Source organism: Myotis nattereri (genome assembly GCF_964212035.1).
Source record: "Myotis nattereri genome assembly, chromosome: 1".
Taxonomy (NCBI): Eukaryota; Metazoa; Chordata; class Mammalia; order Chiroptera; family Vespertilionidae; genus Myotis; species Myotis nattereri.
The window spans coordinates 141,176,610-141,199,386 of record NC_138075.1 but is presented as its reverse complement, the minus strand read 5'-3'; the positions used below and the strand labels follow the sequence as shown (position 1 = coordinate 141,199,386).

The following is a 22,777-nucleotide window of genomic DNA, read 5'->3' as shown; positions in this document are numbered from 1 at the left end:
AATATAGTTATTAATTAATTAATTAATTAATTAGTTAATTAAGAAAATCATGTATGGATATAAACTTTTTAAAATCTTTATTGTAGTAATTTTTTGCTACCTGGGATTAATAAAATAACTATATGCCTTGTCTTCCACTTGGGATCTTGTACTGTAAATTTTTTATTGGAGGTAGAGAGGAGAGTGTAAAACAAAATATGTATTATCTTCCAGCAAATACATTGGAGACACAGAAATGAATAAAATGTGGTCCCTGCCCTCAAGAAATGCAATGTCCAGTGGTAGACCAACAAAATCCTAACATAATCCGGGACCCGGTGGCTGCTTCAGGCCCTCACTCTTTTTTTTTTTTTTTTTTTTAGGCCCTCACTCTTAAGGTAAAGCAAGGCTATGCTATAAAGAATCCTTAGCGCATTTTGAACGGCAGATTTTACCAAACATATTTTTTGATCACAAAAATATGGACATATTAAGTCCGACTACTTAGAAATTAAGAAAGAGTGATAAATAATTCTTAGATCAAAGAATAAATAAATTAAAATTTCACATCTAAAAAGCAATAAATATGAAAACAACTTATCCTGGTAACTATGGAAAAAAAACAAAACTGAACTAGAGAAAAATATGGAGTTTATAAAGACTAAATAATAAGCTGGTTTTCAAAATGTCACTTTCTTGTTTTTCAAAAATGATCATTTTTTCCCCAGTAGGGGGCATGCAGGAGGCAGCCATACAGTGATTCTCTCTCATCATTGATGTTTCTATCTCTATCTCTCTCCCTTCTTTTCTGAAATCAATAAAAATAAAAAATGATCATTTTACAAATATATTTTCACACAGATTTAATTAGTAGGTTTAGGATTTACTCACAGCTGCTTTTGCCCTGGATCCAGTAATGGGTTTAGAGCTTGTAACAACTTATTCAAATTAAACATCCCAATATTGGCCTGATTTCCTATTTTATATCTTCTTTCATCATCAGATGTGTTTGGCACAAAATCTGTTTAACACAAAAATACTATCTTTATATAGTAAGGATAATTACAACAAAGAGCTGTTTTCTTCATTTTTTAATTTATATTTAAACTTAATAAATTTCTATTTATTAGGTAAAACTTTTTCTAACATTAAACATTTAACTCAAAAGTAATATAAATATTTAATGTCCATGCACATGAAAATATTTTATAATGTGAATATGTGCCTAATAGATGAATACATTTCTAACCTACAAGAATTTCCAGGTCATCAAATACAGACTTCAAACTCCAACTCAAGTAGTATGTTGTCCACAAAGCCCTCTCTCATCCTTCCACAGTCAAGTATTATATTAGTGTTACCTCCATTTTATAGCTTAGTAAGTGAGAGGTTAAGTTAACTTATCCAAGGGCACAGAGCCGTTAAGGGTCAGATGCCCGAAACCAAACTCACGTCTGTCTGACAACATATTCCCTACTGTCCTTCAGGTCATCTTCACTAACATGTAATTCTTTAAGGGCAGGAGTTACAAAGAATTCATTTTTGTATCCCTATAGCACCTATAAGATTGAGTACAACACAAAACTACCATTTTACAAATGATCTCAATTCTTTTACTACCCCATCATTGTACTAGCTATAACAGTTTATCTAAAATAACCTTGTGAAATAAGGTATCTATATATACATATAAATCATACATACCTGGATTATAGGCTTCCATAAAACCAAATGGACCATAGTCAATTGTAATGGATAACAAACTGAAGTTATCAGTATTGCAAACACCTAAAACAACAAAAATTTCCAAAAACATGATAAAATAACAAAAGCATTTTTTAACCGTATAAAATTTTCCAGAATGGAAAAGGTCATGGAAAAGCATTTTTTTTTTAGAACGAAGCAAAATTTAATTATCAATTGAAAAGTTTAATTAAAGAAGACAAAAATTTATATTACAACTATATTTTAAAAATAAATGTAGCCTTTTGTTTTATACTCCTCTGTCCCCAAAGATTTTCAATACTTTAGTCCCAAGAAATAAAACTTCCTCTTATTTATTCTCAATTTCTAGCAGTTGTTTAAAATATGTGTTATTTGGAATGGAACTGAGACTAGTAAAGGAATAAAATTAATTTTCAAAGGCTGTGAGAAGGGGAAAAGATGAAAATGTGGATACCTACCCACATTAATAATACTGAGTTGCAGACCACAAGCAGTGTGGGAGGTGGGGCGAGAAAGACCGCTTAGGTGCAGGGCTCATGAATGGGGGCTGAGTGTGGGTTCGGAGGAGGCCATGGACACACCAGCCTAATATGGGTTCTTGGGCATGGTGGCACAGTATTCAATAGAGAGGGTTTCAACCTTTTTCAGAGGAAGATGGTTCTGTTTATCAAAATGTTAAATGTACAGACTCTCTAACCCAGCAATTCCGCTTTTGGGGGTTTACTTAAAAAACTAATCTTCAAGCCTGGCCTCAGAGACTCAGTGGTTGAGCGTCAAACCAGGAGGTCACAATTCAGTCCCGATCAGGGCACATGACTCGGTTGTGGGCTTGATCCCTAGGGAGAGGCAGCCAATGATTCCCTCTCAGCACTGATGTTTTTATCTCTTTGTCCCTCTCCCTTCCTCTCTGAGATCAACAAAAACGTATTAAAATTTTTTAAAAACTCATCTTTGAGACTACAAAGATGTAGTTTCATGGTGGTCACTGCAACCCAGTTCATAATAGCAAAAACTCTGAAACACCTGCCCTGTTTCCCATCCAGCCCTAAGAGAGATACAGAGCATGTGAGAAAATTAAAGCCAGTTTCAAGAAATTTTGCAAGCCAACTTCAAGAAGTTCTGCAATGTGGAGTCCTCCTTTGGTATTTATCCAGAGGCCTTAGTATATACAGAACTTGCTTTTCAGTTATTCATAGTTCAGGCAGATATTCCTTGCGATGCTAACTTGCTGTGTTTGTAAGAGACATACGAATATCATCAACATAGTCTAGAAAACTTGATATGAAATTGTTAATGATTATCCTAGAGAATGGAACTTAAAATGACCAATATTTTAAATTCTTTACCATAAGCAGGTAATTCTATATAATAAAAGCCTAACATGTTAAATGTCCAGCCGAGGCCGGTTTGGCTCAGTGGATAGAGCGTCGACTTGGGGACTGAAGGGTCCCAGGTTCGATTCCGGTCAAGGGCATGTACCTGGGTTGCGGGCACATCCCCAGTGGGAGATGTGCAGGAGGCAGCTGATCGATGTTTCTCTCTCATCGATGTTTCTGACTCTCTATCTCTCTCCCTTCCTCTCTGTAAAAAATCAATAAAATATATTTTAAAAAAATAAATAAATAAATGTCTGGTCATCCAGTCATCCATTCAACCAATCAAAGCATAATATGCTAATGATATGCTAAGACCGCTCAACCGCTCGCTATGACATGCACTGACCACCAGGCAGCAGACATTCCGACTGGTAGGTTAGCTTGCTACTGGGGTCCGGCCGATCAGGACTGAACGAGACAGGCCAGACATGCCCTGGAGCCCTCTTGAGGTCCCTCCCCAGTTGGCCAACTTCCCGCATACCTCCCCAGATCTGATCGTGCACCTGTGGGGTCCCTTGGCCTGGTCTGCGCCCTCTCGCAATCTGGGACCCTTTGGGGGATGTCAGAGAGCAGGTTTCAGCCCGATCCTGCAGGCCGGCCAGGCCAAGGGACCCCACTGGTGTACAAATTCATGCACCGGGCCTCCAGTACTTTATAATTAAGACTTTAAAAAATACCTTTAAGGAAATCTAAATATATACTCATAAGGTCATTCTTATTCTATTTTATGTACACTATTCAATTCAAAACCACTTTATTTATTTTTTTTAATATATTTTATTGATTCTTTACAGAGAGGAAGGGAGAGAGATAGAGAGTTAGAAACATCGATGAGAGAGAAACATCGATCAGCTGCCTCCTGCACATCTCCTACTGGGGATATGCCCGCAACCCAGGTACATGCCCTTGACCGGAATCGAACCCGGGACCTTTCAGTCCGCAGGCCGACGCTCTATCCACTGAGCCAAACCGGTTTCAGCAATTCAAAACCACTTTAAACATGAGAAAATTGTTTCTCTGTTGCTAAAAACAAACTCATCCTATATGATAAAACCCTAGTATGCAAACTGACCGAACAGCAGAACAACCGGTCGCTATGATGTGCACTGATCACCAGGGATCAGACACTCAATGCCCCCCGCATCGCCCTGCCTGCCAGTCACCCCACAGATGGCCCTGATCGCCGACCAGGCCTAGGGACCATACCCTATATAATGGGAACAGTCTCTTAAGATTTAAAAATTAAAACCTGGCAAGGCTATTCTAACACTGAAAAAACAGGATGATGCAGCGATGACATGCATGGACTCTGGCTTGCACATTTTGTGGTCAGCCCTGATTCTGACACTTGTAACTGTGTGACAAAGCCAATTACCTAACTTCTCTCTGCTTCAGTTTTTCCACCCATAAGATGGAGGAAAATGGTACTACTGCCTCAAAAGGATTATGTTATGTACTACTTTTTATACTCAGGGCAAAAAAAATGTAGCTGCCTATACAACAGCAAGATTCCTTTCACTTGTATGAAAAGTATGGTCACTAGTGCATGCAATATCCCGGTTGCGAGAGGAATGTCCGACTGCCGGTTTAGGTCTGATATCCCCCGAGGGGTCCCGGATTGCGAGAGGGCACAGGCCAGGCTGAGGGGAGCCACCCACACCTCCCATGCATTAATTTTGTGCACTGGGCCTCTAGTATGTTATAAATGTTAAGAAGTCCATCAGCAGGAATATTTTGAAATAAATAAAAGTCTTCTGCCTCTACAGATGCATTCTACTTTCTCATCAGAGAGTGAAACATTAATAGATAACTTACCATGAGCAAAACCAATAGACATCCACAGAGCAATCAGTTGTGCCGTCTCAGATACCACAATGGAAAAAAATTCCTAAAGAAAATTTCAGATTTTATAAAGGTTAGCCAACAGATGACTAAATAAATAGAAATTATATATGGAAGAATATAAAATTATTCAATTAGAAATAATATATAAAAGGCTCATACACAGCATGATGACCAGGCTTTCTCCATGTCCAATGAAAAAAAAAGAAAAAGTGCCCTGGCTGGTGTTGTTAAGTGGTTAGAGCCTGGCTCATACACTAGAGGGTCTCAGGTTCAATTCCCAGTCAAGTGCATGTACTTGGGTTGCAGGTTCGATCCCCAGCCAGGGGTGTAGGAGGCAACTGATGGATGTCTTTTACATTGATTATTTCTCTTTCTCTCTCTCTCTCTCTCTCTCTCTCTCTCTCTCTCTCTCTCTCTCTCTCTCTTCTCCTCCTCCTCCTCCTCCCTCCCCCCTCTGTCTCTTCCCCTTCCTCTCTTCCCCACTCTCTCTAGTGATCAACAGGAAAAATATCCTTGGGTGAGGATTAACAAAAAAAGGAAAAAGCATCAGAATTCAGCACAAGGGAGTTAAATGTAAGTGAAGTGAACTAATAAACTTTAAAATGAGTCACCAAGAAAAATAATGGATTCTCTTCTCTGTGACTCTTAAAAGAATAAAAATTTTTTCACAAAAATAGAAAATCACATTTTCCTATTATGTTTACTTTAGAACTACTATTTTAGAAATATAATGGGTGAGAGAAGAATATATGTGATCAACTTATAAATGCTTCTCAGAAAATAATGTATACAGCCCTATCCAGTTTGGCTCCGTGGATAGAGCATCAGCCTGCGGACCAAACGGCCCTGGGTTTGATTCTGGTCAAGGGCCCAAACCTTGATTGTATCCTTGTGGAAGGATTAACAACAACAAAAATGTATACACTTAGGATGTAGTAGCACCTATTCTTTTCTTCTAGATAACTTTCAAAGGAAACAACTTTCTTATCTATGCCTTATTTATGAAGTGGTTCATCTTATGTTCCTCTAAAATGTTCATGATGCTCTGTATTTCCTTGCCTAACTGAATTTTTTTCAGTCCTAAGGTGTAACCACTAATGTTGGCTGGCCAATGAGAGAAAGCAAAAGTATTGCTCTTTCTCTTTAAAAACGTACCACCGCCCAGACAGTGCTGCTCAGTGGTTGAGCATTGACCGATGAACCAAGAGGTCATGGTTTGATTCCTGGTCAGGGCACATGCCTAGGTTGTGGTCTCGATCCCCAGTGGGGGATGTGCAGGAGATAGCCGATCAATGATTCTCTCCTCATTGATGCTTCTATCTCTCTTGTCCTCTTCCTTCTTCTCTGAAATCAATAAAAAAATATATTTAAAAATATATATAAACTTACCACATATCTATTAGGTTCTTTGATATCTACTGAGGGGAAATGTTCCTGTATGATGAAATCTAATAATGTCCTGGAAATTAAAAGGAGATAGCATCAGTGTTCCTCAGAATACAGTATTGAATATCCAATCACCTAAATCCACCCTGCAATTCATTAATTCATTAGATTCCACACTTAAAATGTTATTTTATTTTAAATTTTTTTGTTAATCCTCGTCTGAGGATATTTTTCCATTGATTTTTAGGGAGAATAGAAGAGAGAGAGAAAGACAGAGAGAAACATCGATTTAAGAGAAACACATTGATTGGTAGCCTCCTGCATGAGCCCTGACCAGGGCCCAGGCCAGGGAGGAGCCTGTAACCAAGGTACATGCCCTTCACTGGAATGGAACCCGGGAGCCTTTGGTCTGCAGGCCGACACTCTACCCACTGAGCCAAACCAGCTAGGGCTCACACTTAAAATTTTTAAAAATTAAAATAAGACTCTACCCCCAAAACAGCAATAGAGAAATATTTCCTCAATATTAATCAAAACTGGAAAAATGTTTCTAACATCATATTAGATTCCATCTTATTATGTTACAAATTCAGATTAACTCAATAAACATCCATGAAATATCTACAAGCCCTGTGCAAGTGATAGGAAGAAGAAGGATAAGACTCAGACCCAGCCCTCAAAAAACATATAGTTGATTAGAGGATAACATATAAAAAATAATGACATTACAGCACAATACATGCAATAATGGAAATATATACAAAGTATAAAAACAACAGAACAGCCCCACCAGAGTGGCTCAGTTGGTTGAGTACTGTCCCATGCACCAAAGGGCTACTGGTTCAATTCCCGGTCAGGCCACATACCTGGGTTTCAGGTTTGATCCCCAGTCGGGGAGCACACTGAAGGCAGCCAACTGATGTCTGTCTCTCTCTCTCTCTCTCTCTCTCTCTCTCTCTCTCTCTCTCTCTCTCTCCCCGCCCCATCTCCTCCCCCACTTTAAAATCAATAAAAACATATCCTCTAATGAGAATTATATAAATAAATAAATAAAATAAGTATACTTATTTATTGAAAACCAAAAATATTTAACTGGGTGCTCTCCCTCCAGGGAGCATGCCCATGCCATTCCCTTCCCCCTCTCCTTTCCTCAAAGGCACGTATCCCGTAACCTCTAAGGGACTCCATGAGACTTGCAACCAGGGGAGCAATGGACAGCAGCAGCTCCATCTGGGCTAACCGCCTGAACCTGTCTCCAAGGCCCCCTTTTCTCTGACTTCCCCGTGAGCTAAAGCAGCCCAGCCTAGGCTCTCCTGTTGCTTCTTCTGTGCCCTTCCTTCTTTCATTGTCCTAAGTATATTTTTGCTGCAGTCAATAAATTCTTGCTTGCTTTTCTCTCCCCCCCATTCTCCCGGCCCACACACACAAGTTAACTTCCCAACACATAAACAAGCATTTTTCAATTGTCTTCTACCACTTAACAAATGTCATTTTCTAACCTTAGTAAATCCAGTTCACCATAATGAGTCAAAATTTCTAATGATCCGATTCTAAACCATGATTTTGCAACGCGAAGCACTACTGCACCTGCAAAAGAAACATTTATTTCAGCATAAACTATTTCAAACTATGCAAACATAATCTAAATCAGTGGTTCTCAACCTTCCTAATGCCGTGACCCTTTAATACAGTTCCTCATGTTGTGGTGACCCCCAACCATAAAATTATTTTCATTGCTACTTCGTAACTGTAATTTTGCAACTGTAATGAATCGTAATGTAAATATCTGATATGCTATATGTGTTTTCCAATGGTCGCGACCAACAGGTTGAGAACCGCTGATCTAAATGCTTTTCTTAAAAAATAAAATTATTTTAATAAAAAAGAATTCAGTATCTTATTGGAAAAACAATTAACTTATACCCTTGGAAGGATCAAGGATTTTTTTCTATATTTCTTTAAGCCTGAATCAGTTAGAATGTTAGGAGCCACAACACTTTCAGAAATACCGAGGCTCTGACCTAGCTAAAGACTGCTCAGTTAAATCATTAGGTTCCAAACATCAAAATCCCACTATCTCCTCAATTGTGAGTTAGTGAATTATTGAGTTACTAGTGGCCCAGTGCACAAAATTCGTGCACATTAAAAGGGAATTAATTAGAGGGTGCAGGGACACAAGCCTCACATTCCTGGGCTGGCACAGGGGGGATGGGGACACGAGCCTCACGTTCCAGGACCCATTGTCGGGGTCGGGGACACAAGCCTCAAGTCCCCAGGCCAGTGCAGGGGACGAGGACGCGAGCTTCACATCCCGGGGCTGTTGCTGGGGTCGGGGACACAAGACTCATGTCTCGATACAGAGCAGGGGGTGGGGACTCAGCCTGCTAATCGGTCATTAAGTGACAGCTTCCCGACCAATTTGCATATTATCCTATTATAAGTATAGATTTCTATGGCATAGTCCCTGCAAGTTCCTTTCATTTGTGTAACTAACTGAAAGTTAACTTCAATAAATAAATGTTTGCAAGGATCAGCCATAGCTGCTTGCTCCGCCCTGTTGATTCCCTGAGACCCTGCCCCACTCAAGCTGCGGCAGAGGCTTTTGCATATGAATGCCCTGGCCCTTTGCAATCTGAAAATTACCTAACAAACTGCAGCTGGGCCAGACAGACTCAGAACTTCCAAGAGAAGGCCCAAGGCCCCACAGCAGCTTGCATTGCTTCACAGCTGGGCCTCATTTGGGCACCTCCAAACCCCAAACAAGGAAGGGGAATCTGCAGATCTCTTAGTAGCTCCTGCTGGGTAGCCTCAGGAAGAGGCTAAATTAGCATCTCCTTAGATCCAAGAGCCAGTGTACCCAGTGGTCAGAGTGAGACCATCCAATTACAACTCCTCAAATCCATAAGGGACACACTCAGGGGGCAGACTCAGTGAGCACCAAAGCCCCACTGAAGCAAGTCTTGCCCCAGAAGGGTGTCTTCAGCACAGAAGTTCTCCCACCATAGACACAGCTGACTTTCACAGCCAATTGGCCTGGAGGTCAATTCCTCCCAGTGATACCTACAACAATCAAGGCTTAATTACAACAAGACTGTGCACAAAGCCCACAAAGGGGTGCACCAAGAGTGTCCACCTCAGGTAATTGGGGAGGCTGAGGCACTGGGCCCTATAGGACACCTAGCACAGAAAGCCACTCTATCAACACAGGGAAGCAGCCAAAATGCGGAGACAAAGAAACAAGTCACAAATGACAGAAATGGAGGAAAGCAAACGACTGGATATATTGTTCAAAACCACACTTTTAAGGTTTTTCAAGAACTTTCTAGAAACCACTGATAAATTTAGTAAGACCCTCAAAAAGTCTGGTGAGACCGCTGATAAATGTAGTGAGACCCTCAAGAAATCTAGTGAGACCCTCGAGGTTATGAAAAAGAACCAACTAGAAATTAAGCATACACTGACTGAAATAAAGGGTATTATGCAGAGTTCCAACAGCAGACTACAGGATCACAAGAATCAAAGATTTGAAATACGAAGAAGCAAAAAACACCCAACCAGAAAAGCAAAATGAAAAAAGAATCCAAAAATATGAAGATAGTGTAAGGAGCCTCTGGGACAGCTTCAAGCATACCAACATCTGAATTATAGGGGTGCCAGAAGAAGAGAGAGAGCAAGATATTGAAAACCTATTTGAAGAAATAATGACAGAAAATTTCCCCTACCTGGTGAAAGAAATACACTTACAAGTCCAGGAAGCGCAGAGAACCCCAAACAAAAGGAATCCAAAGAGGACCACACCAAGACACATCATAATTAAAATGCCAAGAGCAAAAGACAAAGAGAGAATCTTAAAAGCAGCAAGAGAAAGAAACTCAGTTACCTACAAGGGAGTACCCATATGACTGTCAGCTGATTTCTCAACAGAAATTTTGCAGGCCAGAAGGGAGTGGCAAGAAATATTCAAAGTGATGAATGCCAAGAACCTACAACCAAGATTACTTTATCCAGCAAAGCTTTCATTCAGAATTGACAGTCAGATAAAGAGCTTCACAGATAAGGAAAAGCTAAAGGAGTTCATCACCACCAAACCAGTATTATATGAAATGCTGAAAGGTATCCTTTAAGAATAGGAAGAAGAAGAAGAAGAAGATAAAAGATACAAATTATGAACAACAAATACACATCTATCAACAAGTGAATCTAAAAATCAAGTGAATAAATAATCTGATGAACAGAATAAACTGGTGATTATAATAGAATCAGGGGCATAAAAAGGGAGTGGACTGACTATTCTTGGGGGGAAAAGGGGTGTGGGGGATGCGGGAAGAGACTGGACAAAAATCGTGCACCCACCCTGACCGGTTTGGCTCAGTGGATAGAGCGTCGGCCTGCGGACTCAAGGGTCCCAGGTTCGATTCCGGTCAAGGGCATGTACCTTGGTTGCGGGCACATCCCCAGTGGGGAGTGTGCAGGAGGCAGCTGATCGATGTTTCTCTCTCATCAATGTTTCTAACTCTCTATCCCTCTCCCTTCCTCTCTGTAAAAAATCAATAAAATATATTTTTTAAAAAAAATTAAAAAAATCGTGCACCTATGGATGAGGACAGTGGGGGGGGGGGAGGATGAGGGCGGAGGGGGGGGTGGGAACCGGGTGGAGGGGAGCTATGGGGGGGGGAAAGAGGAACAACTGTAATAATCTGAACAATAAAGATTTAATTAAAAATAAATAAATAAACGTTTGCATATGTTCTAACTATGAATACACTGAAGAAATAAAGTGAATCTATGCATTTTGTATTTGGGTTTGTTTGTAGTTCTGTATAACTGCCTTCTGTTTTGATTATAGACGTTAGTAATACAATTAATAAATAGAATTCCTGTTTCTTGCTTTTAGGAAATGCTGTACTTACATGTGTTTAGATATCAAGGTGAAGTCTATCTGAGGGGCTCCGCTTTGTTGGTGCTGTTCTTCAATAGACTTCCTGCTACCTCTGGGCCTTTGTGCTGGTCTCCCCTGCTATACCTACCTCACACCCTCTTCACCCCATCCTGAAATCTTTCCTAATCTTATACTCAAGGTCAATTCCCAACCCTGGGCGGGTAGCTCAGTTGGTTAGAGCATCATCTGATACACCAAGGCTGCGGTTTTGATCTCCAGTCAGGGTACATACAAAAATCAACCAATGGATGCATAAATAAGTAGAACAACAAATCAATGTTTCTCTCTCTGAAAATTAATAAGTTTAAAAAATATATTTTAAAAGATAATTCCCACTTCCTCCATAAAGCTAAAATGTTCCCCCTGTTACTGACTTCAGATCTTTTATGGTTCATCTGTTCCATGTATCTAAGTCTTTTCTCTATGGAGACTAAGGACTAGGATATATACTCACTATTCCTGGACACCTTGAGTTTAATCCAATGGTAGGCACAGAAAAAGGGTCAATAAGTATTTTCTGGATTGACTGAATTACCGTATAGTCAGGATGTATTCACAATATTAATCTAGACATTTATTTTCATGTGGGGGTTTTTTGAGCAATAAAAATGTAGTCACTTAGAAAACATAAGAGCTCAATAAATTATTCTAATGTCTATTTAATGAATGGGCATTGAATCACTGAATGATAGCACTAAAAGACACAAAATGTATCATCTAATCTAACAGCCTTATTTTCGATAGAGAAACAGGGCCAGAATGTAACTTGCTCCAAGTGACAAATCAATTCCCACAGAGCTGGTCACATACTCTGTTTGCCTGTCCAGCACTTTTCTCAATATACCACAGTGGCTGCTGGGCAAATAGCATAAAAGCACAATCAAACTATCTGTATATATGTGAACATTTAGATATAGAAATTCTAGTAATGGCCTAAAAAGGAGAAATACGGGGAACTATTTGAAACCATTAAGATTGTGATTTGGAATTCACATTAACAATATATATAAGTCACAGCCACAGAAGTAAGCAGTGTTTCCATCATATGAACAGTCTGTGGATGGACTCTCATTTCCAATCACCATTAACAAAAAGACCTGCATAGTTGTTATAGGCTTGTGTGCAATAATGTTCATTTTATCCAGATTAAATTAAAGGGGAGAGATACCATAAAAACACATAAGCCTTGCCCAGTCAGTGTGGCTCAGTGGTTGAGTATTCACCCATGAACCAAGGGGTCACCAGTTCAAATCCGGTCAGGGTACATGCCCATGCTTCAGGTTTGATCAAAAGTAGGGGGTGTACAAGGGGCAACATAGATGTTTCTGTCTCAGGGATGTTTATCTCTCTATCCCCCTCCCTTCCCCCCCACCAAATCAATAAAAATATTTAAATATATATATATAACCCTTAATTCATTTAAACATAAATACGTTGGGGGATTTTTTTTTAATGAAAATCCTATCAAAACATATTATACACTAAGTATAAAGAACATAAAATGTGCTCTGGTGCCCTAGTCGGTTTGGCTAAGGGGATAGAGTGTCGGCCTGCGGACGAAGGGTCCCAGGCTTGAATCTGGTCAAAGGCACATGCCCAGGTTGTAGGCTTGATCCCCACTGTGGGTGTGCAGGAGGCAGCCAATCAATAATTCCCTCTCATCATTGGTGTTTCTATCTTTCACTCTCTCTCCCTTTCTCTCTGAAATCAAAATATATATATACTAGAGGCCTGGTGCACAAAAATTTGTGCACTCGGGGGGGAGGGGGGTCCCTCAGCCCAGGCTGTGCCCTCTTGCAGTCTGGGACCCCTCGGGAAATAACGACCTGCTGGCTTAGGCCTGCTCCCGGGTGGCAGAGGGCAGGCCCAATCCCTAGGTGCAGACCCTGGTCGGGCTCAGAGCAGGGCCGATTGGGGAGTTGGGGCGCCGCCCCCTGTCATGCACAGAGCAGGGCGGATCGGGAGGTTGTGATGCCACCCTCAGTCACGCTCAGGGTAGGGCCGATTGGGGGGTTGGGGCACCGCCCCTTGTCACACTCAAGGCAGGGTAGATGGGGAGGTTGCAGCGCCACCCCCTGTCACGCACAGAGCAGGGCCCATCAGGGGGTTGGGGCACTGCCCCCTGTCACGCACAGAGCAGGGCCCATCAGGGGGGTTGGGTCTCCATACCCTGTCACGCATAGAGGAGGGTCGATCAGGGGGTTGGCGAGCTCCCCCATCACGTACAGAGCAGGGCCGATCAGGGGGTTGAGGAGCTCCCCCCTGTCACTCACAGAGTAGGGCCGATAGGGGAGTTGGGGCACCGCCCCCTGTCACACACAGAGCAGGGCGGATCAGGGGGTTGGGGCACTCCCCCCTGTCACACTCAGGGCAGGGCTGATGGGGAGGTTGCTGCTCCACCCCGTCACACACAGAGCAGGGCCCATGGGGGTGGGAGGGGGGTTGGGGCACCACCCTCTATCACCCACAGAGCAGGGCCAATCAGGGGGTTGGGGCACCACCACTCTCACACTCAGGGCAGGGCCGATGGGGAGGTTATGGCTCTACCCTGTCACAAACAGAGCAGGGCCGATCAGGGGTTTGTGGCGCCGCACCCTGTCACACACAGAGCCACAGGGGGATCAGGAGGTTGGGGAGCTCCCCCCTATCAGGCACAGAGCAGGGCTGATAAGGGGGTTGGGGTGCCTTCTCCTGTCATGAACAGAGCAGGGTGGATAGGGAGGTTGTGGCCCCGCACCCTGTCACACACAGAGCCGCAGGGCAATCAGGGGGTTTGGGCGCTGCCCTCTGTCATGCTGATCCGGGTGCCGGCAGGCCTTGTGGCTCCGCTGATCACGGTGCTGGGAGGCAATATTACCCTTTTACTATATAGGATAGAGGCCTGGTGCACGGGTGGGGGCCGGCTGGTTTGCTCTGAAAGGTGTCCTGGATCAGGGTGGGGGTCCCGCTTGGGTGCCTGGCCAGCCTGGATGAGGGGATGATGGCTGTTTGCAGCTGGTCATACCCCCTTAAGGGTGGGGGTCCCCATTGGGGTGCCTGGCCAGTCTGGGTGAGGGGCTGAGGCCTGTTTTCAGGCAGGCGGGTGACTGAAGCTCCTAACTGCTCCTTTTTTTCTTCTTTTTTTTATTCTGGGCCAGCTTTAGCTCTGAGGCTTGGCTCCAGCTCTGAGGCCTCCGCTACTGAAAGCAGGTATCTGGTTTGTTTGGGTTCTATAATTGAAACACTGTTTCAACTCCAGCTCTGAGATCCCGGCTGGCTGAAAGCAGGTTTCTGGGGTTTTGTTTAGCTTCTATATTTGTAACAATGTTTCAAACTGCAAGCTCAGAGGCCGGCAGCGGCAGGCAGGGAACCTGGCTTCCTCCGTCACTGAAGCAAGCAAGCCTCATGTTCGCTTCAAGCTGCCTGGCTGCCGGCCACCACCTTGGCTGGCAGTTAATTTGCATATCGCCCTGATTAGCCAATGGGAAGGGTAGCAGAGGTATGGCTAATTACCATGTTTCTCTTTTATTAGATAGAATATATTTTTTAAATGCTCTGGTGAATCACTATGAACCTCAGTAAAAATGCTGCCCTGTGATGCAGTGACCCAATAAAGCATGGAAGGCTGTTAGCAGGGCTTGGTAGCTCTGCCTTTTAAGCAGTTAAATATGTTTATTATCAATTTTTAGGTCCCCTTTCTCCCCAAAGATTCAGAGTCAAATTTCCTACTCTCTCCCTTTTTGCTGTTCTACAGCACACATTCTTATCCCCTTTCTAATTTTTTTTTCTAACCTACTAAGGTTGAGGAAAAGTTAATAGAACTTCTTGGAAGTAAACATGAAGTAAGAGCAGCCAGGCTCTAAGGAAAGGTCCGAGGGCTCTCCTAGAAGGAAAGTGTGTGAACTTTCATGTACTTCCTTTGTAACATTTTGTAAACTGTCCATAAACATTTTTTATTCACTTCCCAGATGTTTGCTGTTTGAAATGGATGGATTAGTGATGTAAGAATGTGGGAAAGGAAATGCTATTATAATATCACTAGAGGCCCAGTGCACAAAAATTTGTGCACTCAGAGGGGTCCCTCAGCCCGGCCTATGCCCTTTTGCAGTCTGGGACCCCTTGGAGGATGTCCACCTACTGGCTTAGGCCCACTCCCTGGGGAATTGGGCCCAAGCTGGCAGTCAGACATCCCTCTGGCAGCCCAGCAGCCCTCGGGGGATGTCCACTAGCCAGCAGGGAGCAGACCTAAACTGCAGTCTGACACCCTTAGTGCTGCTGAGGAGGCGGGAGAGGCTCCCGCCACCATCGCTGTGCTGGCAGCCATCAGCCTGGCTTATGGCTGAGCAGAGCTCCCTCTGTGGGAGCGCACTGACCACCAGGGGACAGCTCCTGCAGTCAGCATCTGCCCCCTGGTGGTCAGTGTGTGTCATAGTGACCAGTCACTCACAGTCATTCTGCTGTTAAGGTCAGTTTGCATATTACCCTTTTATTATATAGGCCTGGTGCACAGGTGGGGGCCGGCTGGTTTGCCCTGAAGGGTGTCCTGGATCAGGGTGGGGTCCCGCTGGGGTGCCTGGCCAGCCTGCGTGAGGGGCTGATGACTGTTTGCAGGCTGGTCAAGCCCCCCAGTGGGGACCCTCACCCCATGGGGTTTTGGCCAGTCTGGGTGAGGGGCTGAGGGTTGTTTGCAGGCTGGCCCCAGCCCCTTCAGGGTAGGGGTCCCCGCTGGGGTACCTGGCCAGTCTGGGTGAGCTGAGGGCCTTTTTCAGGCTGCCCATACCCCCCTCAGGGTGGGGGTCCCCGCTGGGGTGCCTGGCCAGCCTGGGTGAGGGGCTGATGGCTGTTTTCAGACTGACAAAGCCCCGCGGCGACCGAAGCTCCCAGCCTTTCCTTTTTTTGTTCTTTTTTTATTCGCTCCAGCTCTGTGGCGATGGTGACTGGAAGCAGGTATCTAAGGTTTATTTACCTTCTATAATTGAAACTTTGTTGCTTTCAGTGGAGCTCAGAGCCAGCCGGGAAGCTTGGCTTCCTCCATCATTGGGGCAACCAAGCCTCCTGCTCACTCCAGCTCCGTGGACATGGCGGCTGGAAGCAGGTATCTAAGGTTTATTTACCTTCTATAATTGAAACTTTGTTGCCTTGAGAGGAGGCAGCAGTTGGCCGGGAAGCTTGGCTTCCTCCATCATTGGGGCAACCAAGTCTCCTGCTTGCTACAGCTCCGTGGCTGCTGGCTGCCATCTTGGTTGGGTTAATTTGCATATAGTCACTCTGATTTGGCTGGTGGGCATGACTTAAGGTACAGTCAATTTGCATGTTTGTCTATTATTAGGTAAGATAATGCTGAAATATCTGGAAGAACCATGGGTCATTCTTTTAGAAAACTGAAAAGATGTCCAATATCTATTGTTTTTAAAGAACTTAGTCTTGCACCCCTATGTTCATTGCAGTGCAATTTACAATAGCCAAGATCTGGAAGCAGCCCAAGCACAATCAGTAGATGAGTGGATAAAAAAGCTGTGGTACATTTACATATGGAATACTACTCAGCTGTATAAAAGAATGAAATCTTACCCTTTGCGACACCATGAATGGACCTGGAGAGTATTATGTCAAGTGAAATAAGCCAGTCAGAGAAAGACAAATATCATATGATTTCACTTATATGTGGAATCTAATGAACAAGATAAACTAACAAAAAAATAGAAACAGATAGAAAACAGACTGACAGCTGTCAGAGGGAACGGAGGTTGTGGGGCTAAAAAGGTGAAAGGATTAAGAAAAAAACAAAACTCATAGACACAGACAACAGGGGGGTAAAGGGGAGGGGAAGGTAGAAAAGGGTAAAGAGAGGATAAATAGTGATGGAAGGAGACTTGACCTTGGGTACTGAACACACAATACAACATACAGATGATGTATTATAGAACTGTACACCTGAAACCTATACAATTTTATTAATCAATGTCACCAAAAAAAGTCAATAAAAACTTTTAAAAAAAAACTTAGTCAAATTTTATACAAGTAATCTAAAAACTGGTATTACCTCGTTCTTTCACAATGTTCCCATTGTAGAACTGATCTCTCCATACTTCATCATCACTTACAACTAGACTGGAACATAAGAGAATCAAACAATTAAAGTTACACTTTAACTGCAAGCAAGCTATCAAGAAGCACCTAAAGCCCTAGCTGGTTCTGCTCAATGGTTAGAGCATCAGTCATAGACTGAAAGGCTACAGGTTCTATTGTGGACAAGGGCACATACCTCAGTTGCAAGCTCAATGGCTCAATCCCCAGCCGTGGTCAGGGCACATGCGGGAGGCAACTAGTCGATGTGTCTCTCTCACATCTATGTTTCTCTCTCTCTTTCTCTCCCCCTCCCTTCCACTCTCTCTAAAAATCAATGGATACTGGCACAAGAACAGGCAGATAAATCAATGGAACAGAAAAGAGAACCGAGAAATTTACCCAAACCACTATGCTCAATTAATATTTGACAAAGGAGGCAAGAGCACACAATTGAGTCAAGACAGTCTCTTCAATAAATGGTACTGGGAAAATTGGACAGGTACATGCAAAAAAAATGAAACTAGACCACCAACTTACACCATACACAAAAATAAACTCAAAATGGATAAAGGACTTAAATGTAAGTCATGAAACCATAAAAGTCCTAGAAGAAACCATAGGCACCAAAATCTCAGACATCTCTCATAGCAATATGTTTACTGATACATCTCCTAGGACAGTGGTCGGCAAACTTGCGGCTCAGCAAACCGCAGCTCGTGAGCCACATGCGGCTCTTTGGCCCCTTGAGTGTGGTGGTATTTTGTGGAAGACCCACACTCAAGGGGCCAAAGAACCGCATGTGGCTCACGAGCTGTGGTTTGCCGACCTCGGTGCTAGGACAATGGAAACTAAGGAGAAAATAAACAAGTGGGACTACATCAAAATAAAAAACGTCTACACTGCATAAGGAACCATCAACAAAACAACAAGAAAACCCACTACATGGGAGAACATATCTGCCGATGACACATCGGATAAGAGGTTAATCTCCAAAATATATAAGGAACTAATACAACTTAACAAAAGGAAGACAAACAATCCAATTAAAAAATGGGCAAAGGACCTAAATAGACTCTTACCCATAGTGGACATACAGAAAGCCAAGAGACATATGAAAAAAAGCTCAAAGTCACTAATCATCCGAGAGATACAAATCAAAAAGACAATGAGATATCACCTCACACCAGTCAGAATGGCTAGCATCAACAAATCAACAAACAACAAATATTGGTGAGGTTGTGGAGAAAAGGGAACCCTAGTACACTGTTGGCAATGCAGACTGATGCAGCCATTATGTAAAACAGAATGGAGTTTCCTCAAAAAATTAAAAATGGAACTCCCATTTGACCCAGTAATCCCACTTCTAGGATTATACCCTAGGAAACCCAAAACACTCATCAGAAAGAATATATGCACCCCTAGGTTCATAGCAGTGCAATTTACAATAGCTAAGATTTGGAAATAGCCTAAGTGCCCATCAGTAGATGAGTGGATTAAAAAGCTGTGGTATAAAAATAAATAAAATGAAGGATAAAAATCATATGATAATACCAATAGATGCAGAGAAAGCATTTAAAAAAAAAAAAAAAGCTGTGGTATGCCCTAGCTGGTTTGGCTCAGTGGATAGAGCATCGGACTGTGGATTGAAGGATCCCGGGTTTGATTCCAGTCAAGGGCATATCCCCGTGTTGTGGGCTTGATCCCCAGTAGGGGGTGTGCAGGAGGCAGCCAATTAATGATTCTCTCTCATCATTGATGTTTCTATCTCTCTACCTTCCTCTCTGAAATCAATAAAAATATATTTTTTTAAAAAAAGCTGTGGTTAAAAAAAAAAAAAAAGCTGTGGTACATTTACACCATGGAATACTACGTGGCAATAAAAAAGAAAGAACTCTCACCATTTGCAACAACATGGATGGACCTGGAGAGTATTATGCTAAGCAAAATAAGCCAGTCAGAGAAAGATAAGTATCACATGATCTGACTCATATGTGGACTCTAATGAATCAAATAAACTAATGATCAAAAATAGCCCCAGAGACATAGAAGCATGAACAGACTGCTGAACCTCAGAGGGAAGGAAGAGGAGGGTGGGTGGGAAGAGATCAACCAATGAACTTGTATGCATATATGCATAACCGGGGGACACAGACAAGGGGGTTGTGAGGGTCTGGGGGAGAGGGGGCAGGGATGGGAGCAGACTGGAAGAGATTAATAGGGGAATAAGGAGGACCTATGTAATACCTTCAACAATAAAGATTTTAAATATACATAAATAAATAAAATACATAAATTGAAAAAAATCAATGGGAAAAAAATATCCTCAGGTGAGGATTAACAACAAACAAAGAAGCACTGAAAATTGCCCTGGCTGGTGTTTCTCAGCCCACACACCAAAGGGTCTAGGGCAGGGGTGGGCAACCCCTGGCACGCGTGCCAAATATGGCACACCAGTAACTTTTGCTGGCACGCGAAACCCTCTCTTATAATCTTTCATTTACAGTTGTGAATCTTTGTTCTCAGTGATGAATTTTGTTAAGTCTCGTAATAGGAGTAGCCTGACGGATGAAAGTAGTAGCTCGTGCCTATCTCTGAAGGTCACGAAATATAAACCTGATGTAAAATTTCTGTCATCAGTGATGCAGCAGCAAAAGTGCCACTGATAATATCAAATGGAGTCATAAAGTTTTCTGTCAGACTATCCGTGTACATGTATACATTAAAAAATAAATGTATTTTTCATCATCATATACTGTGTTTTTGTCGCTTGAGTGAATATTATTATTTCTTCAAGGTTCTTCACATATGTACACCTTAAGAGATATCAAGTAGGCGTAACATGTTCTCAAAGAATTAGGGTTGGCATGCAGAAGAATTTTGAGTCAGAGATTTTGCTGGTTTTGGCACGCACTCACAAAAAGGTTGCCCACCCCTGGTCTAGGGTTTGATTTTGAGTCAAGGAAATGTACCTAGGTTTCAGGTTTGATCCCCACCCCATCAGGGCACGTTCAGGAGGCACGTGTCTCTCTCACATCGATGTTTCTCTGTTTTTCTCTCTCTCTCTTTCTCTCCCCTCCCTCCTTCCTTTCCCCTCTCTCTAGAAATCAATGGGGAAAATATCCTCCGGTGAGGATTAACAAAAAAATAACAACACCTAAAACTATAAGAAACTATAAGCAGAAACTTATCTGCTCAATTTACTAATGTTTCTGGAAATAACATGATCCAGTCCTGAAAGTTAGCTCCAAGGAAAGAGGAGTTACCTTGCAGCTCTGCTGGTTGGGATTCCAAGATAGTACATAGCCTCACTACACAAAAATTCTCTCACTGAGGAACGAAGTACAGCTCTGCCATCACCATTTCTACAGGAAATAAGATTAAAGATTTTCAACGATAAAGACAACATCATTTTAATTTAGTTAAATAAAAAAAACCAAACAAATGAAAAAAACTGTACCGGGAGTATGGGGTCTTTCCTGAGCCTTTTAATTGAAGTTCCCACTTCTCACCCAGCCTTCAAAAAATATGTAAGTATTAGAAAAATTCATGTAAATATTTAGCAGAAAAGCTATTCAAGAAAACATGTGGTACCTGTTCATGTAAGTTCCAATAAGATGGGCTCTTCCATCCCCAAGCTGATCTGCCCATATTCCAAACTAAAAGGGAAAAAGGAAAATCAGTCATGTTTATTAATCCCTATGAGCTTTTACAGTAATTTTATAGCCAAGGCTATTTCATCAAAATTGAGAGTGAGCTCTCGGGCAGACATCTTGGTGAGGCAGCAGCGGTGCCCTGCCCTCCCAGTCTCCCAATGCCACCCAAGGACGACAAGAAGAAGAAAGATGCTGGAAAGTCAGCCAAGAAAGACAAAGACCATGTGAAGAAGTCGGGGGTGGGGAGGGGGGGTGAAGAGGGTGGGGCAGGCCAAATAGAAGAAGTGGTCCAAAGGCAAAGTTTGGGACAAGCTCAATAACCTGGTCTTGTTTGACAAAGCCACATATGACAAACTCTGTAGGGAAGTTCCCAATGACAAGCTTATTACCCCAGCTATGGTCTCGGAGAGACTGAAGATTTGGGACTCTTTGACCAGGGCAGCCCTTCAGGGGCTCCTTAGTAAAGGCTTTATTAAACCAGCCTCAAGGCACAGAGCTCAGGTAATTTACACCAGAGACACCAGAGGTGGGGATGCCCCAGCTGCTGGAGAAGATGCATGAGCAATAGGTCTCGTGGGCTGTATATTTTGAAAAATAAAACTTTGTTAAATAAAAAAAAATTTTGAGAATGAGGTATTGCATTTTGGAGATTATAATAGTCAACAACTCTAATAAAAGTGAAACTAAAATTCAATCAATAAAACATAAGTGAAATTTATTTTAAAAATATAAACTTAAGACATATAATCAATTTCTTTTCATCTTAGAGCTGAGTTTACATTTGTTAGGTGTAGAAAACTTAGAACTGATCTATTTAATTCCATAATATGAACTAGGAACAATTTCTTAGCAGAAAAATTTCCTATACTGTACATTTGCAATATAAAATCAGGAACACACTTGTACCTGAAAAATTGCTTTTGAACTTGCATGATGAGCTGTTTCCAAACTCTTCTGCTAAAATTTGTTCGTGGTTGTTCAACTCCTAGCTATGCCACTAGTTGTGGAATTTGTTTGTTACTTAATCTCACTGAGACTAACCTTTCATGTCTGTACAGTGGGATAACCCTTGTTGTAAGAATTATCACTAATACAGGGATGGGCAAAGTAGGTTTATAATTGTTTGTATGGAAAATAATACAACAATAAATAATAATACAAGAATAAACTCTGTGGGCGGGGAGAATGGGGGGATGAGGACACATATGTAATACCTTAATCAATAAAGAAAATTTAAAAATAAATAAAAACAAAACAAAAAAAGAATAAACTCTCTTTTACATACAATTGTAAACTTTTACCCATTCTTGTATATGCAAAATGCCACGTACTAAGTCCGACATTTTCAAGTGTTCAAAAGATGCTAATTATTATTGCCAACAATTATTGCTAATTCAGATGTCAGTCTATTCTCCACATAGAAGTTACTTCCACCAGAAAACTTTTTCTAAATTTCTGGGACTAGGAGGGAGGTCCTATAAATTGCCATAACTCCTATACTTACCCATATCACAACTTAATGTTATTGGAATTTGTTTAGTTTTCTATCCCTTCCCCCAAAGTATTAGCAATTTGAGCAAAGGGGACAAGTCTTATTCACTATCATAGCTCCTGGCATTTAAAAGGAGTTCTATAAACAGCTGTGGAATATTTAAACAATATTTACAGTTCTGGAAGAAAAAATGTGTCCAGTAATTTAATTTTTTATCTTAACTAGGACTGGGCCACCATTAATTAATTTTAGCTGTGGAATATGTCTAAAAGCACAGATATGAGAGGTGCTCTCAGCATATTCTGGAAAGTTCTAAAGTTGCCAATATGTTAGG

At 42.0% G+C, this 22,777-nt stretch overlaps 1 protein-coding gene and 1 pseudogene across 3 annotated transcripts in view; one reads left to right on the top strand and one right to left on the bottom strand.

Annotated features, from left to right (window-relative positions):
* The window catches only part of LOC308528589 (protein adenylyltransferase SelO-like), a gene marked incomplete at its 5' end in the record, with an annotated part of 67,419 nt that overhangs the window by 34,709 nt on the left and 9,933 nt on the right, over positions 1-22,777 (bottom strand). For both annotated transcript variants that reach the window (XM_081104274.1, XM_081104275.1), the window contains 9 exons: positions 871-1,000; positions 1,684-1,767; positions 4,896-4,968; positions 6,315-6,384; positions 7,811-7,898; positions 17,273-17,340; positions 20,562-20,660; positions 20,756-20,812; positions 20,890-20,954. In XM_081104274.1, coding sequence (XP_080960400.1) covers positions 871-1,000; positions 1,684-1,767; positions 4,896-4,968; positions 6,315-6,384; positions 7,811-7,898; positions 17,273-17,340; positions 20,562-20,660; positions 20,756-20,812; positions 20,890-20,954 — 734 coding nt within the window. The remainder of the gene's footprint in view (positions 1-870; positions 1,001-1,683; positions 1,768-4,895; positions 4,969-6,314; positions 6,385-7,810; positions 7,899-17,272; positions 17,341-20,561; positions 20,661-20,755; positions 20,813-20,889; positions 20,955-22,777) is intronic.
* On the top strand, positions 21,110-21,512 carry LOC308528600 (small ribosomal subunit protein eS25-like; annotated as a pseudogene). The gene has a single exon. The product of its transcript is annotated as a small ribosomal subunit protein eS25-like (transcript).